At 32.6% G+C, this 14,392-nt stretch overlaps 1 protein-coding gene across 2 annotated transcripts in view; it reads left to right on the top strand.

Moving 5' to 3' along the window:
- The window catches only part of SECISBP2L (SECIS binding protein 2 like), a 70,832-nt gene extending 56,847 nt beyond the window's left edge, over positions 1 to 13,985 (top strand). For both annotated transcript variants that reach the window (XM_074294456.1, XM_074294455.1), the window contains exon 18: positions 9,375 to 13,985. In XM_074294456.1, the coding sequence (XP_074150557.1) occupies positions 9,375 to 10,045 (671 nt within the window). In that variant the 3' untranslated portion in view covers positions 10,046 to 13,985. The remainder of the gene's footprint in view (positions 1 to 9,374) is intronic.
- Positions 13,986 to 14,392: the final 407 nt, after the last annotated feature.

Here is a 14,392-nt window from a genome sequence, read left to right as displayed (position 1 = left end):
TGTTACTCTGTTCCCTATACCACACTGGTCTTTAGGAATCAGGGCATGTAAGGATTCCTAGGAATCTAACTATCAAGGCTCTGAAGCTTTCCCCTGAATTTGTGTGATCCCTAGCACAGTAATCTTCTTTCATATCTTTTCCCTTACTCAAAATACTATTCTCAAGACACTTAACTCCAAGGATCTGCTGAATGTTTTTCCCCCCTAATGGGGAAATTTTTTTTCCCCACCCTATACTCCCAGATACTGTTTTGCTTCCTCTCTGATTTCTCCTTGGAATTAATGAATCCTGTTAATTGTAAACTTCTGAATTTCTTCTTCTCTTCTTCCACTATTTCAATAATTATTCCACTTCTCTTCTTTACAACACAGTTCTTACCCTATATCTTGTTAGTCTGGATGATTTAAGTCCCTAAACTTTTTCCTTGACGTATTAAAAAGTATCAGTCATTCTTGGTTAATTTGTTTAGGGTAGTTTTCTTTTCTTTTGACTATTTTTTTTTCCTTTTTGACTATTTTTTCCATATGCTTTTCCTACCTGTCTTGACTAATCTTTCTTGTTTTCTTTTGTTTATTCATCATCTGCCTCCAAATTCCTATATAAGAATATCTACCAAGTCTTTTTCTTAAATGATCCTTTTTGCTCCCATGCATTCAGTTATCTTTGTTTAGATGAATTCAAAATGTATTCCTTTTTTTCCTTTAATTTTTTATTTGTTTTTAACACGTATTGTTTTATGGATTATATTGGGAGATAAAAATCAGAGCAAAAGGGAAAAACCATGGGAGAAAGGGGAAAAAAAAAACATAAAGAAGAGAATATAACATGTGTTGATTTATATTTAATCTTTTTCTGGATGCACATGGCATTTTCTGTCCAAAGTCTTTTGGGATTGCTTTGGATCTTTGAACCTTTGAGAACCAAGTCTTTTATAATCGATCACTGTACATTCTTGCTGATATTGTGTGCAATGTATTCCTGGTTGTGCTTGTTTTGCTCAGCATCAGTTCATGTAAATCTTCCTAGGATTTTCTAAAATCAGCTTGTTCATCATCCAAAAAAATATTCCTGAGGTCTTCTGGACGTCTCCCACTGCATATCCCATTGAAGATGATTCAAACTTAGTATATATGAAATAGAACTCATAGTGTCACTCTCCTGCTCAGAAACCTTCAGTGTGATTCCTTTCTGTCCCTGGAGTAAAAAATGTAAACTCCTTTGGCTGAAATAAAGCCTTCCATAGTCTAGCTTCAATCTTCCTTCCCTCCAGTTTTATTTCAAAATACTTCAGTTCATGAGTTCTATGTGATACTCAATTGAGATAATTTGTTTGTCTCCAAATTCAAAATTTTGCCTTCCGCTCCTGTATAGTCACACAGGTTGCCATCTCGTGCCTTTAGTGCACTGGCTTTTTAACTTCTCTGCTTAGATTTATTAATTTCTTCCTAAATTTATATTAGGCACTATCTTTTTGAGAATTCCCCAATTCCTCTAGTTAGTGATGCTTTTTTCCTGATCTTCCTAGACTTTTTTGTCTGATTTACTTTTATTTATTTTTTGAATTTTATTTAATTTATATTATTTAATTTTTATTTATTTGTCTTCTATGCTTCTTCCCTATTGTTTAATTTAAATTGAAACTTTAGTTCTATAACTACAAATCAAAAAGGCGAATAATTCGTGTTTAAAGTAAATATTTAAGATCTTAACTGATTAATGATGCTGTGATTATCATTTTTCTTCTACAAAAAAGAGCTTTAAAGAACATCAAAAAACTGACTTTGCCAATGAATGAAATGTTTTTAAAAGTATTTTAAAAATAAATTAAATAAAAGTATTTTAAAAAGTACTTTTAAAAATATTTTTTGGTGACTCATATTTTGTAAAGTGAGAAACATTCCCTCCATTTTTACATCTCATTTTTCAGACTTGGAATGCTGTCATCCCTCTTCTTCCCTAATTCACCTATTTTTAAAAATTGCAACATTTAGAAAACCTTTGCTAATTGATTCAAATCTTCTCTATTTCTTTACTTTGTATTTAAAGTGTTCTTTGAAAAGATTAAAACATGTAGTAAAATTTTAGCTCTAAGAAAACTCCTTTTACTTAGAAAAATGTATGAGAAAGCCAGCCACAAATAGTGGAAAATTTAAATTTTGGAACAATTTTGGAAATTTTATTATTCTTAAATACATTTAGCAAAATGCAAATTGGATGAACAAAACCTTCCCTAGTAAAAGTATGGAATTGGATGTGATTTCAGATCATCTAAAACCAAATAGTTCTAAATTCTTTGATCTTTAGTGTTCAGAAAATTGCTTTAACTCATGAGGAAAAAAATACAATAAAACATAAACATTCTTTAGGGGTAAAATTGAAAATTGCTAAAATAAATAAATGAATAAATAAAATTATCCATAGAAAGTTTGGAGACAAAAAAATACTGCTGAAATTACAGAACAAATGTGTCCCAAGAAAAAGTGAATAGACATCTTACAGGAGTTACAACTCGAAATTCAAAGGCTGGAAGCTAGTCAAAGAACCAAGAATCACTTTTTAATGACAGTACAAAAACTGTACTCTGGAATGAAAATTATAGCCAAGACGAAATTAATTCTTTGAAAAAGTTGTCAATACATGTATACATATATTGTATTTAATTTATACTTTAACATATGTAACATGTATTGGTCAACCTGCCATTTGGGGAAGGGGGTGGGGAAAAGGAGGGGAAAAATTGGAACAAAAGGCTTGGCAGTTGTCAATGCTGTAAAATTACCCATGCATATATCTCGTAAATAAAAAGCTATAATTAAAAAAAAAAAAAGAATAAAAGAAAAAGTTGTCAATAGCAGCTTAGGACATACAATAATTTTTCCCTAATTTTTGAAGAACTGTATTGTGGAAGTAGGCTTAAACTTGCTCTTCTTGGCTGCAGAGGACATTATTGGAACAGTATATACAGATTCCATAAAAATTGCAATTCTGATGTCAGAAGAAATTTTCTACCAATTAAGAGCTGTCTCTCGTGTGTGTGTGTGTGTGTATGTGTGTGTGTGTGTGTGTGTGTGTGTGTGTGTGTGTGTGTGTGTGTTATGTGTGAGAACACATAAATCTAGATGATACTTGAATAACATGAAAGCTGATGAAATCACCAAGACAGAAAGTAGGAAATTAGATAATGATCCAACAAAGGACAGAGATAAAGTAATCAGACAAAAGATTGGTGTTATGGAACCTAAAGAAGAAGAGAATATTTAGGAGGAAGGTTGTGGATATTGCAAGTTTCAAAGAAGTCAAGTGGAATGTGAATGGAGAAAAGATCATTGAATTTAGCAGGGAAGAAGTCATTGGTAATATTATTAAAGAGAACGTTTGAGAGTAGGGATGGGAGTGGAAATGTAATGTAAGGGAGTGAAATGTTAGTGGCAGATAGAACAGAAGCAAAAAGTGTGACAATTATTGTCACATTTATATAGCATTGAAAGTTTATAAATCGAGTTACATAAATCTGACAACACGTTGAAGTAGTTACCACATATACTATTAGAAGAAACTAAGACTCTCAAAAATTGTGACTTGCCCAAAGTCACATAGGTAGTGTCAAAGATAGGTTTTCCTAATTCCAAGCTCAGTAGTCTCCACTATAGCATGCTATTTATAGATAATTCTAGAAGCTTGACAAAGAAAGGGAGAAGAGACATAGGAGGATAGTTTGAGGGAATAGCAAGGACAAGGAAAACTTTTAAGGATAGGGAGACCTGATCATGTTTGTAGGTAGCAAAGGAGCCACTGCACAAGAGAAATTAAAATGAAAGAGGGTGATTGAGATTAAATCCTAAAGTTTGAGGAGAAGGGATCGGGGCACTTGGCAGAGTGGTTGGTCTTAGTAAAAAAGCAACCAATTTTCACAAAGACTGAAAGAAAGAAGGGAATAGGGCAAGAAGTAGAGGAGTATGGAGTGCAAGAGAAGTAGAAACTTCTGGTGGATAACCTCTTTTTCTCAGGAAAAGAGTATTCAAGGTTTTCTTCTGATATAGCAGGTAGTATAGAGGACTTAAGAGAATATTTGCACCTTTTATGTGAGAGTATGATAGAGAATAACTCAGGAAAAACAAAAAGATTGAGAGCTAATTGAGTATATTAATTTGGAGAGGACATAGTAACATTGAGATTTCTCCCTAAGAAACTAAAGACAGACAATAAAACACAATAATATAATATCATGAAATAGAGAGTTATATACAAGAATAGGCTTCAGTTTTTACATCTTCAAAATAAAAATGTTGGACCAAGTGACCACTAAGGTCCATCTATCCCAACCCTATTATTATATATCTTAACTACAGATTTCTGAATAATTCTGGATACTAGTCTGAGGTAAATAAGAATTGCCATTGCTTACAAATCCATTGGGATCCTCAGATCCCAGAACCTGTTTTCCTAGTTTTCTCATCTATATGCATGACTCACCAAACTATTCCCATTGCATTGAAACCCTAGGTTTTCTAGAATCTTGCTCTGATTTCCTGAACTTCGTTTGAATGAGGAAAGATCTTTACTCTGGACACATTAGATTTTTTTCCACTTTTTCTGAATTATGATCACTAACTAATTATTAATGATCTATTATACAATTACTAGTATTTAGTGAAATCATAATATATAGAAATAGCATATACAATTTAAAATTACTAAATACTATAAACATATTCTGGCGCAATATGATTTTATTTTTCTAAGCCACCAGCTTGGTCTTATCTTTCTAGTGACCATCTATTTTTACTTCAACAATGTATCATACCTCTTATGGCAGCTAGAAGTAGATACCTTGTCTCTTTTTTTATTCTGCTCCTTTTAGATTGTTTGCCAAGTTTTTGTTTTCAATTTGGGAGCCAATTAGGGTTCATTTTCAGGTCAGAAATGACAGGCATTCCCTAATCCATTGAATAAATGGTCAAGCCATTCAATTTACCAGCTCTTTCTGTTTTCCTAGGTTCCTCTTGATATCTTTTGACTTAGATAATAAAATAACAAGAGGGTTTTTTCCTCCTAATTTATATTTTCATTTTTATATGTCAGATTTTTTGAACACCAAAACCTTTCAAGGAAGAGACAGATATGAAAAGTGAATAGCTGAAGGGATAGTGTCAAATAGGATTTGGTTTTCTGTTCCTTGGCTTTTAATACCAAAATGATGAGCTCCTGGCAGGCAACATGTACATTTCTCAAATGTGAAAAAGATATTTAATTTAGCAAGAGATTTGCTCACCTAATGAGGGCTTTAAACTGATTGAAGGACATTACCTGTAATGCTACTGGCCCTTAGTCTTAGTTTTTTTTTTTTTTTTTTTACTTTTTTAAAATTAATTTTATAATTATAACTTTTTTTTGACAGTACATATGCATGGGTAATTTCCTTAGTCTTAGTCTTGACAAATACTGAGTATTCTCATAAATTTAAGGTAGATATTAGAAGGGAATATTTCAAAAGAACTCAGAAAAAGATAAATTCCATGGAGAATTTAAGAAAAAAAATGTGCCTCAAGTTAGCTGAAGAAAATCTTAAGATACAGAAGCAAAGACATTTTGAAAATACTTTGAAAAAGTGGCAGGATGAAGAAGTTTCAGGCATCTGAAGAAATCAATGTGTTATCTATGCAATCCTCTGATGAACTCGTTTTAAAACTATTTATAAGGAGCTAGGTGGCGCAGTGTATAGAGCACCAGTCCTGAAGTCAGGAGGAACTGAGTTCAGATTTGGTCTAAAACACTTCCTAGCTGTGTGACTCTGGGCAAGTCACTTAACCCCAATTGCCTCAGCAAAAAAAAATTAAAAAAAAAAAATGAAAGAAGGATAGATACAACTAGATATCATGAACCTATGAAAACATGAGACAAAAAAAATCCATAATAAATAAATAATCTTACAAAAGGTAAAGGTTTGCTTTGTTTTTCCCTCATTCTTTCTTCTTGCAGAACCTTTGGTCTGTGCCTTTGATTCCATCCCTTCCTCCCTCCTTTAAGATTTACTTAATAATATTCTATTACTCCCTTCTTTCAATTTGATGTAATCAAATTTATCAATTTTATGTTTTGTAGTTGATTAAGAATAATTTCTTAATAGCTGTAAAAGGTATATAATCATAAGGATTTATTTCCTAAGTAATATATTTCCTTTTTAAATGATGTTATTTGGCAGTTGTGGTATTATGGTAGGAAGAGGATTGGGCTTTTCAGTTAAAGACCTGTGTTCAAATTCTGGCTCTATCCACGTATCTCATGTAAAGGCTATTGTAAGGATCAAATGAGTAATGTATATAAAATACCATAAAGGGCTATTTAAATGAATGCCACTATTTTGTCTTGTTTTATTTCATTAAGTCTCTCTTGACATTTATTCACCTATAATTCAGTGGGTTTTTTTTTTTTTTTCTGCATTAGACAAATTGCCACTATCTTGGCAAATATTTCTATATAATTATTTAGAGCTTTATGTTTTCTAAGTAATTTTTACATATATTTTCTTATTTGATCATCTCAAAACCTCTGTGAGGTTACTAAGGCAGGGATTCTTAGTCCCATTTCACAGATGAGGAAGCAGAAATACTAATCCTTCAAGCTTCCTTACTTGTCCAGTGAGGATTAATAATTCTCCAAAGATCACAGAGATAACATCAGAGCCCAGTCTCCTGATTCCTATTGTTTTGTCTATTGTACTGATTCCTCGTGAGTAAAAAAAATAATTTGAATATAATTATCCTGAAGAAGAAAAGATTTTACAGGAAACATGAAACTTGTCTTCTAGTATTTATAGGATTATGACATAGAAGAAATTAGACTTTTCTTTTTGGCCTCACTGGACAAAACTGGAAGTAATAGATGAAAGTTGTAAAGAGAAAAGTTTAGGCTTGATATAAGGAAAAACTTCATTATCTACTAGACTTTTTAAGTTAGAATGAGTTACTTAAGAAAAGAGTGGGTTCCCTCTTTATTTTTTTAAGGCAGTCTGGTTAAGTGACTTGCCCAAGGTAGCATAAGTAGTAAATAGTTGTAGCCTAAGTAGTAAATAGTTGAGACTGGATTTGAACTCAGGTCTTCCTGACTCTAAGCAGCACCCTATCCACTCTGCCACCTAGTTGCCCCTATGATTATCTTTTACTAGAGGGCTTTAAGCAAAAGTTAGTTGACCTTTTTTCAGCTATGTTGCAGGATTTTTGATCAGGTATGAGTTGGATTAGATGTCTCTTTGAGGTCCCTTCTAACAATGACATTCTGCTATTCTTTTTCTTGCTTTCACTTATATTCTGTACTCTATAGTTACCTGCTGAGCCTTACTGCAGATAAGCCTAACAAAAACATTCATTTGTTTATTTATTTAGCTAAGAAAAAGAACGTTTTATTTTGAATCAAGAGGCATAGTTAGATTCTAGTCTTGGTTCAGCAATTGATGCGGTATGTGACCTTAAATAAGACACTTAACTAGCTGGCTTTCAGTTTTTTTTTTTATCTAGATGATGAGATTGACCTTCTCATTCTAACATTCTGTGATTATGTTTTTCTAAGCATATATTTGTTTTATGGCATAGGATTAACTTCTAATTAAATATGAAATTTATTTTTCTCCTGTGATTATGATCTCTCCACCAAAATCCTGCCACAAAGTCTCGTCAAGTGTGCAGGGGATCTGGGGACTTGAAGGCTCTCTTCATGGAGCACCTTCTCTAGCAGGCCCAAAGTTGGTCTTGAGTATCTGATCATCAGCAGACTCAGCACTATATTAATTTGCTTAGAGGATGAAGTGCAGAAACACATCATTTAGAGGATGGGCCACTAGATAATACTTTAAAAAAAAAAATTTTGACCCTACCAACTCATAAATCTTTATAAGGCACAGAGTATTTGAGATTTACATCAATAACAGGAGTAAATCAGAACTGGTAAAATTATGGATCCTCAAGACATTGAAAGGAGCCAGCCTGACTTCATCAAGGACAGATCAATCTTATTTCTTTCTTTTGATAGGATTTCTAAACTGGTATTTTTTACCTAGATTTAAAAAAAATAAATAAATTATGAACTTGTATTCAAGTCAGGAACTAGACAAATTTCATCAGGTTTAAAGATTGAACTAAATCTAAAATCAGGTTGATAATTTGTATAATCAATAGGCATAAATATTTCCATATACAAAGAAGGTCAGAAGCATGAGGATTATTTATGAAGCTGTGAATCTACAATGTTTAGATTTTTTTTGAAGTGTTGCATCAGTTTTAACATTTTTAAAAGTACAAATACTACTTTCTGTGTATCTCTTTCTTCCTTTGTGATGTATTTAAAGATTTTCATTGATTCTTTTTTCTTTATTAATTTCTTTTTTTTTAAATCACTATCTCTATTTGTAACACATTTTTACTTAGATTCTAGCAAAGTATATAGTAAAATTTTTCATGTTTTTCCTATGGAAAAATAGAGAGATGTTGGCTGGATAACAATACAGTTGGATGGATTCAGAACTGTTGAAATCACCAGGCTCCTAGGATGGTCATTAAAGGTTCAAGGTCAACTTGGCAGGACCTCTCCAGCAGAGTGCCTCTGGGGCCTTAACTTTTTTTGGGTGTTGTAACATTTATATCAGTTGATTGAGTACAAGCATAAATGGCAAGCGCAGTGAAATTTTAGCTAAAACAAAGCTGAGAAGGATAGCTGTCATGCCAGAAGACAGTCAGGAACTAGATAAATTTCAACATGTTTGAAGATTGAGCTAAATCTAAAAAATATAAAATTTAGCAGGGAATTGGGTTCAGAAATCAGTGTCACAAAACCAAGTAGTGTATTATGAAGAAGAACCAGGATAAGGAAAGGCCTTAGTTTCTATCTAGGGATTAGTCGAAGGGATGTAGGATATTTAGGCTGAAAAAAAAAAAAAAAAAGTCCAACTGATACCTGTATTCAGATATGTGAAAAAGCCTGTGATACAAGAGGAGTCAGACTTATTCTTTTTGACCACAGAAGAAAGAATTATGAATAGTGGGCAGAATTGCAGAGATCAATTTAAGTTCTGTGTTAGGAAAAAAAGTGGCTACCAATTAGAACTGCTCCAAAATGGAAAAACCTGCCTTGGTGGTGGGTTCTTTCTTAGAGGTCTTAAAACTGGATATCTTATAATGGGGATTCTTTCTGAGTAAAGGTTGGACTGAATACTGCTGAAATCTTACAACGAAAAAATTCTTAATTTTTTGCATTGTGATCCAATACAATCCTTAATTTGTTCAGTTCCTTTTTTTTTTTTTTTTTTTTTTTTTTTAAGGATTCTAAAGAGTTGTCAAGTTTTAAAATAATCTGATGAAAATATCTGTTTTGCTACTTACAGAAACAAATTGGAGAAACATGGTAGAAACCTCAGATGGACTGGAAACATCCGAAAATGAGAAAGATGCTTCATATAAGACCATTGCACCTGAAACATCCAATAAAATTCCAAACGACAAGGTTCTTGTTAATAAACAACTGCCCTCAGTGACTACTGGTGGCACTGCCTCAGCTACAAACTCTGGGAAATGTACAGTGAGTGACAAAGAGGAGGTGAAACCAGATGATTTAGAATGGGCATCACAGCAGAGTACAGAAACAGGGTCTTTGGATGGGAGCTGCCGAGATATTTTAAATTCTTCTATCACTAGTACCACAAGTACTCTTGTACCAGGGATGCTTGAGGAAGAAGAGGATGAAGATGAGGATGACGATGAAGATTACCCCCATGAACCCATATCTGTAGAAGTGCAACTCAACAGTAGAATTGAATCATGGGTCTCAGAAACCCAGAGAACTATGGAAACCCTTCAGCTTGGGAAAACCCTAAATGGAGCAGAGGAAGACAATACCGAACAAAGTGGAGAAGAGGAAATAGAGGTTCCAGAGCAAACAGATCCAGTAACTGACACTGAAGAATGGACAACTGATAAACAAGCAAGCAATGTCCAAGAGAAAACTAACAGCTGCAATTCTCTTAATAAAGAGCATTCTGATTCTACTACAACATAAAAATTCATAACTCAGGAAATTAAAAAATATATATGTGTGTGTGTGCATATATACACACATATATATGTATATATGTGTGTGTGTGTATATATATATTTATATATATATTATATATAAAATTAACTGTAAGGGTTGCAGCCATTACCTTTTATGCTTCATCTCAACATTTTGCACTGTTAAATGTTTAATAAGTGTATTTAATTCCCAACAGAAATATTTTTGTAGTTGTCTTTGTTAATTATTTCTTTATGATCTGTAGCTTAGCTTTTAATTAACATCAAAATGTATTTCTATGAGCTATCTATGAAAATTTTGACAGATAAGTTCTAGCTTTTTCTGTGATAGAAATTAATGTTAAAAGACCAGTTTTAAGAGAAATAATTTTAAAATGCCTACTTAGATTAATATTTTGAAAGTAGAAGACGCAAGTTTTAAGATCAACAACAGTTTACTGGCATTTTCATCCTGAGTATCCCACTGTAATTTTAATTTCTCTGCCCATGTTTTTCTAATGAAAACACTAGGGAGGAGGAGGAGGAGGAACTTTTCTGGCTGCTATAAAAATGGTGGGGTAATGCATCGGAAACAAAACAGCCCACCTAATTGAAAGGAAGAGGATGACTAGTACCAGAAGTGTTTCGTGCTAAATTTGATAAACTGTTACTTGGCCTTTGGAAGCATCTTTCAAAGACTGGTATTCTATTTAGAAAGATGTAAATTGCAATGAGGTTAAGTAATACCTCTAAAACTAATGTAGTAGAGGAGGAAACTTAAACCATGGTGACCAATGATAGTCTGTGCTTGTCACAGCTAATACTAATTTCCTACAATTATGGAAACATAAACCATGATCACCCTCATTCTGATATGTTTTTTTACTCACTTACCTCAGGAATGCTGTTGTACATTATCTATATTATACAGAATTTGGCATGTTTTGACAGGTAAATATATTTAATAGTTAAGTGTAACTTTTATAATTGAAGCACTTGATATAGAGTAATCAAAGGTGAGGCTTGGATTTTGAGAGATTGATATCTTGCATGTTTCTGGATCTTGACCCTCTTGACGAGTTAAAGCTCTGGTTTGGAACATAAGATCTTGTATAGAATGAAATATTTGCATGTCAGTTGCACTAGCCTAGTGATATATCTCCTGTAAAATAAAGAAGGAAGACCATAGCTACTAATGTAGAGGAGAGACAAAGCATTTACAGAACTGCAATAGATATCCTGATGACTTTGCTTTGAAGAGCAAATATAGAAGAGAGGAAGTTGTCATAGTTGTAGTGAAATTTTCCAGATAATGATTCAGAGTAAGCAGTTGTATGTACTGTATATTTATTTACTCCTTGATCACTTAAAAAAAAAAAAAATTCATGTCACTGCCCTTCTTTAGCAAAGTGTGCACAGAAACTACCTGCTTTGAGGAGTTAAACTTAATGAGCTCAATTCTCCACCTCCAGTCAGACACCTAAAAGACTCTCATGAAACATTCAGGTTTGTGAGGGTAGGAGAATCAGACCATCACATCTCCACCTCAAAACACAAAACCAAATCAACTTTCTGCTCACCAGCTCTCACTTACCTAGGCAATAAGACTGGTTCAAACATGAAATATAGGGATGGAAAGAGAGTTCTCTCCTTGCCATTCTACTACTACCTGACAGGTTGTGCCTCACAAAGCCAGAAGAGGAGAATTGGGCAGAATATTTATTTAACTCATTGGAACTACTGTATTAGTTTTGGTATTTTAACAGTGTTGGCATTTTAGTTCTTGGAACATTCTAGGGTTAATGATTAATGTTAGCCTTCTTTGAGATGCTAATGAGTGTTGGAGACCTACAAAAATTTGGATTATATAAAATACTCACAATTGAGAGACATAGATGTCTAGAAAATAGTGTTAATCGTTTAACATAGGGGAAGCTATATGAAGGGGGAGCATTATTTTTCTTTTGTTCCTCAATATAAACTTCCTAGGCACTAAGTAATGGGCATTTTAAGAATGCAATATGTAAGGAATGACGCCTCTTAAATTGTAATCATGGATAGTTACAAGGCAGATCTTACTTTCTACATATAGAAATGTTAGCCAGCATAGGAAATGATAGAGGTTTGAACTACTGACAATCTCTCTTCCCCTCAAAAAGTGAATTTAAAGATTTTAGTACTTTTCATGATGTATATTTCCTTTGATCAGTCAGTGTCAGTGATTCAGAAACTCTTGATCTTGAAATAATGACATTACAATGGTTTCTTATATTTTATATATCTTTTCTGAACTTGAATTGTCATTTTAAGGTTTTTTGACTTTGTATACAGGAAAAGTTCGGGTAATCCTCAAACCACCAATTACTTGTAATTTTGCTATAGATTTCAGAAGTATTCTATAATGTGTGCAATAGTTCCTCTCACAATTGTAGTATCCATTCTGCCAACACACCCAAGGGACCATGGCCTTTTTATAATAGGAGACAGGTCACCTCTAGAGGCTAAACCAAAATTTGGCAAAGGATGTGCTACCATGCTGAGAGAATATGCTTAAGTATTAATAATGTGCTTAGGACTTGTTTCCTTTTGATAAATTATAATAATGTTATAATTGTAATAACTACAGTATGTGGAGAAAGTCTTCTAGTATCCAAAAATTAGGAGTTTTTGAGGGAACATTTGGAGAACAAGAAAGAGAATTAATGATAATGAAAGTTGATTCTATCAACACTCAAAGGCATAGCTTTTTCTAATTTTTGGCTAGGTTATTTTATTGGAATTAATTATTTGAAATTTTATATTTCTATTTCAATATATAGATATATAATTTACTATGTGAATTGTTACACTCCCCAAACAGATTTTCTTGCTACCGTAGCTTTGTTTGCTGTGAAGATAACTACTCATAAAACAAATGTTTGTATTAGTTTTAAATTTTAGTTTAAACCATTTGTAAATCCTGTAATATATTTCTTTTGGCTAATTATGGGGAAAATAATATGAGGATATAGTTGGAAGGACAGTTTTAAAATAGCTGATTGAAGGTCATTTTTTACAGAAAAGGTATTTTACATGCCTCCAATATTTGGGAAAGAAATTTAGTCAAAAGGTAATTAATGTAGTTCATTAATTAAATATTCAGAAACTGTTCATGTCAGAATAATGCACTTGAGTGATTTTCTTAACATAAGTTGGGGTGGGATGGGGAGGAGTAGAAATTGTTACGTGCAAATGGGTGATGAGCTACACGTGGTTGTATTAATTTCTTTAACTTTAAATTTAATACAATATTACTTTAAATTTATGTATACAGAGTATTACTGTTTGAAAAGCTGCTGTTTGCTTTAAAAACTGTCATTTTAAGTATTTACTATAAGTTGTGCCAACTCATCATAATATTAACATAATCTTTTAAATATGTACTGGGTTTTAATAATTTTTCTTTAAATAGCAGTGAACTTGAGATTTATTTATAAACAAATCCTTCTCTTTCCTTTCCCTCAATAAGCAGAGTGTGAAGCCATAATGAAAAACCATAAAGTTATCAACCCAGCCACACACCACAAATACTACCAAAATGTCTGTTTAACTTGAAATTTGAATCCCAAGTACTGAAAACTTGCTGTTGGCACATCTAACCTCTAAAGTGTTCATATGTTATGTGTAATAGTGTTTTCCTTTATTTTAAATAGTTCATAATTAAATGCTACATTTATCTATAATTTAATATCTTTAAACTTATACTCTAGTATTAATTTAGCAAATTTAGTATGATTAGAACATGAAGGTTTTGTTTTTAATTTTTTTTTTTGGTTCTTTGCGATATTAAGAACTGTTCTGTTAATCATTTTGGAGTAATAACAGCTTTTTTGCACTATGTAAATATTAGTGGGGACTCTTACATAACCAATAAAATGATTGTAGAGATTTTGTCTTTTATTATAGTACACATAGGTGTAATTATTCATCAACATTATGAGTATAGAATAAATCTAGGGAAATTTTGACGGTAGAATTGTTGAAAACTGAAACAGCTTTCCAGAAGAATATTGTTGAATGTTTCTGAAATTCCTTCAAAACAATACCCATAACATTTTAATCAGCTTTCTGAAGACACTTTGGCTCCAGGCCAACAGCAATTTCAGAAATCTTCTTAGTCATTACCCTCATGTTGGATGTCCTTTAATCCATTGGTCTTCAAAGTTTGGGTTGAAGGCTGTGGCTAGAACCCAAAAGATATATGTATACACATGCCCCAGGATAACCTCACTCATCTTCCTTCACACATTACAGCTCAACATTCCCCAGCTCCTTCACCTTTCAAAATTATATAAGCTCCTAACATTCTTTTCCA

The sequence above is a fragment of the Sminthopsis crassicaudata genome, chromosome 2, assembly GCF_048593235.1.
Source record: "Sminthopsis crassicaudata isolate SCR6 chromosome 2, ASM4859323v1, whole genome shotgun sequence".
Taxonomy (NCBI): Eukaryota; Metazoa; Chordata; class Mammalia; order Dasyuromorphia; family Dasyuridae; genus Sminthopsis; species Sminthopsis crassicaudata.
This window is presented reverse-complemented; position numbering and strand designations above follow the sequence as displayed.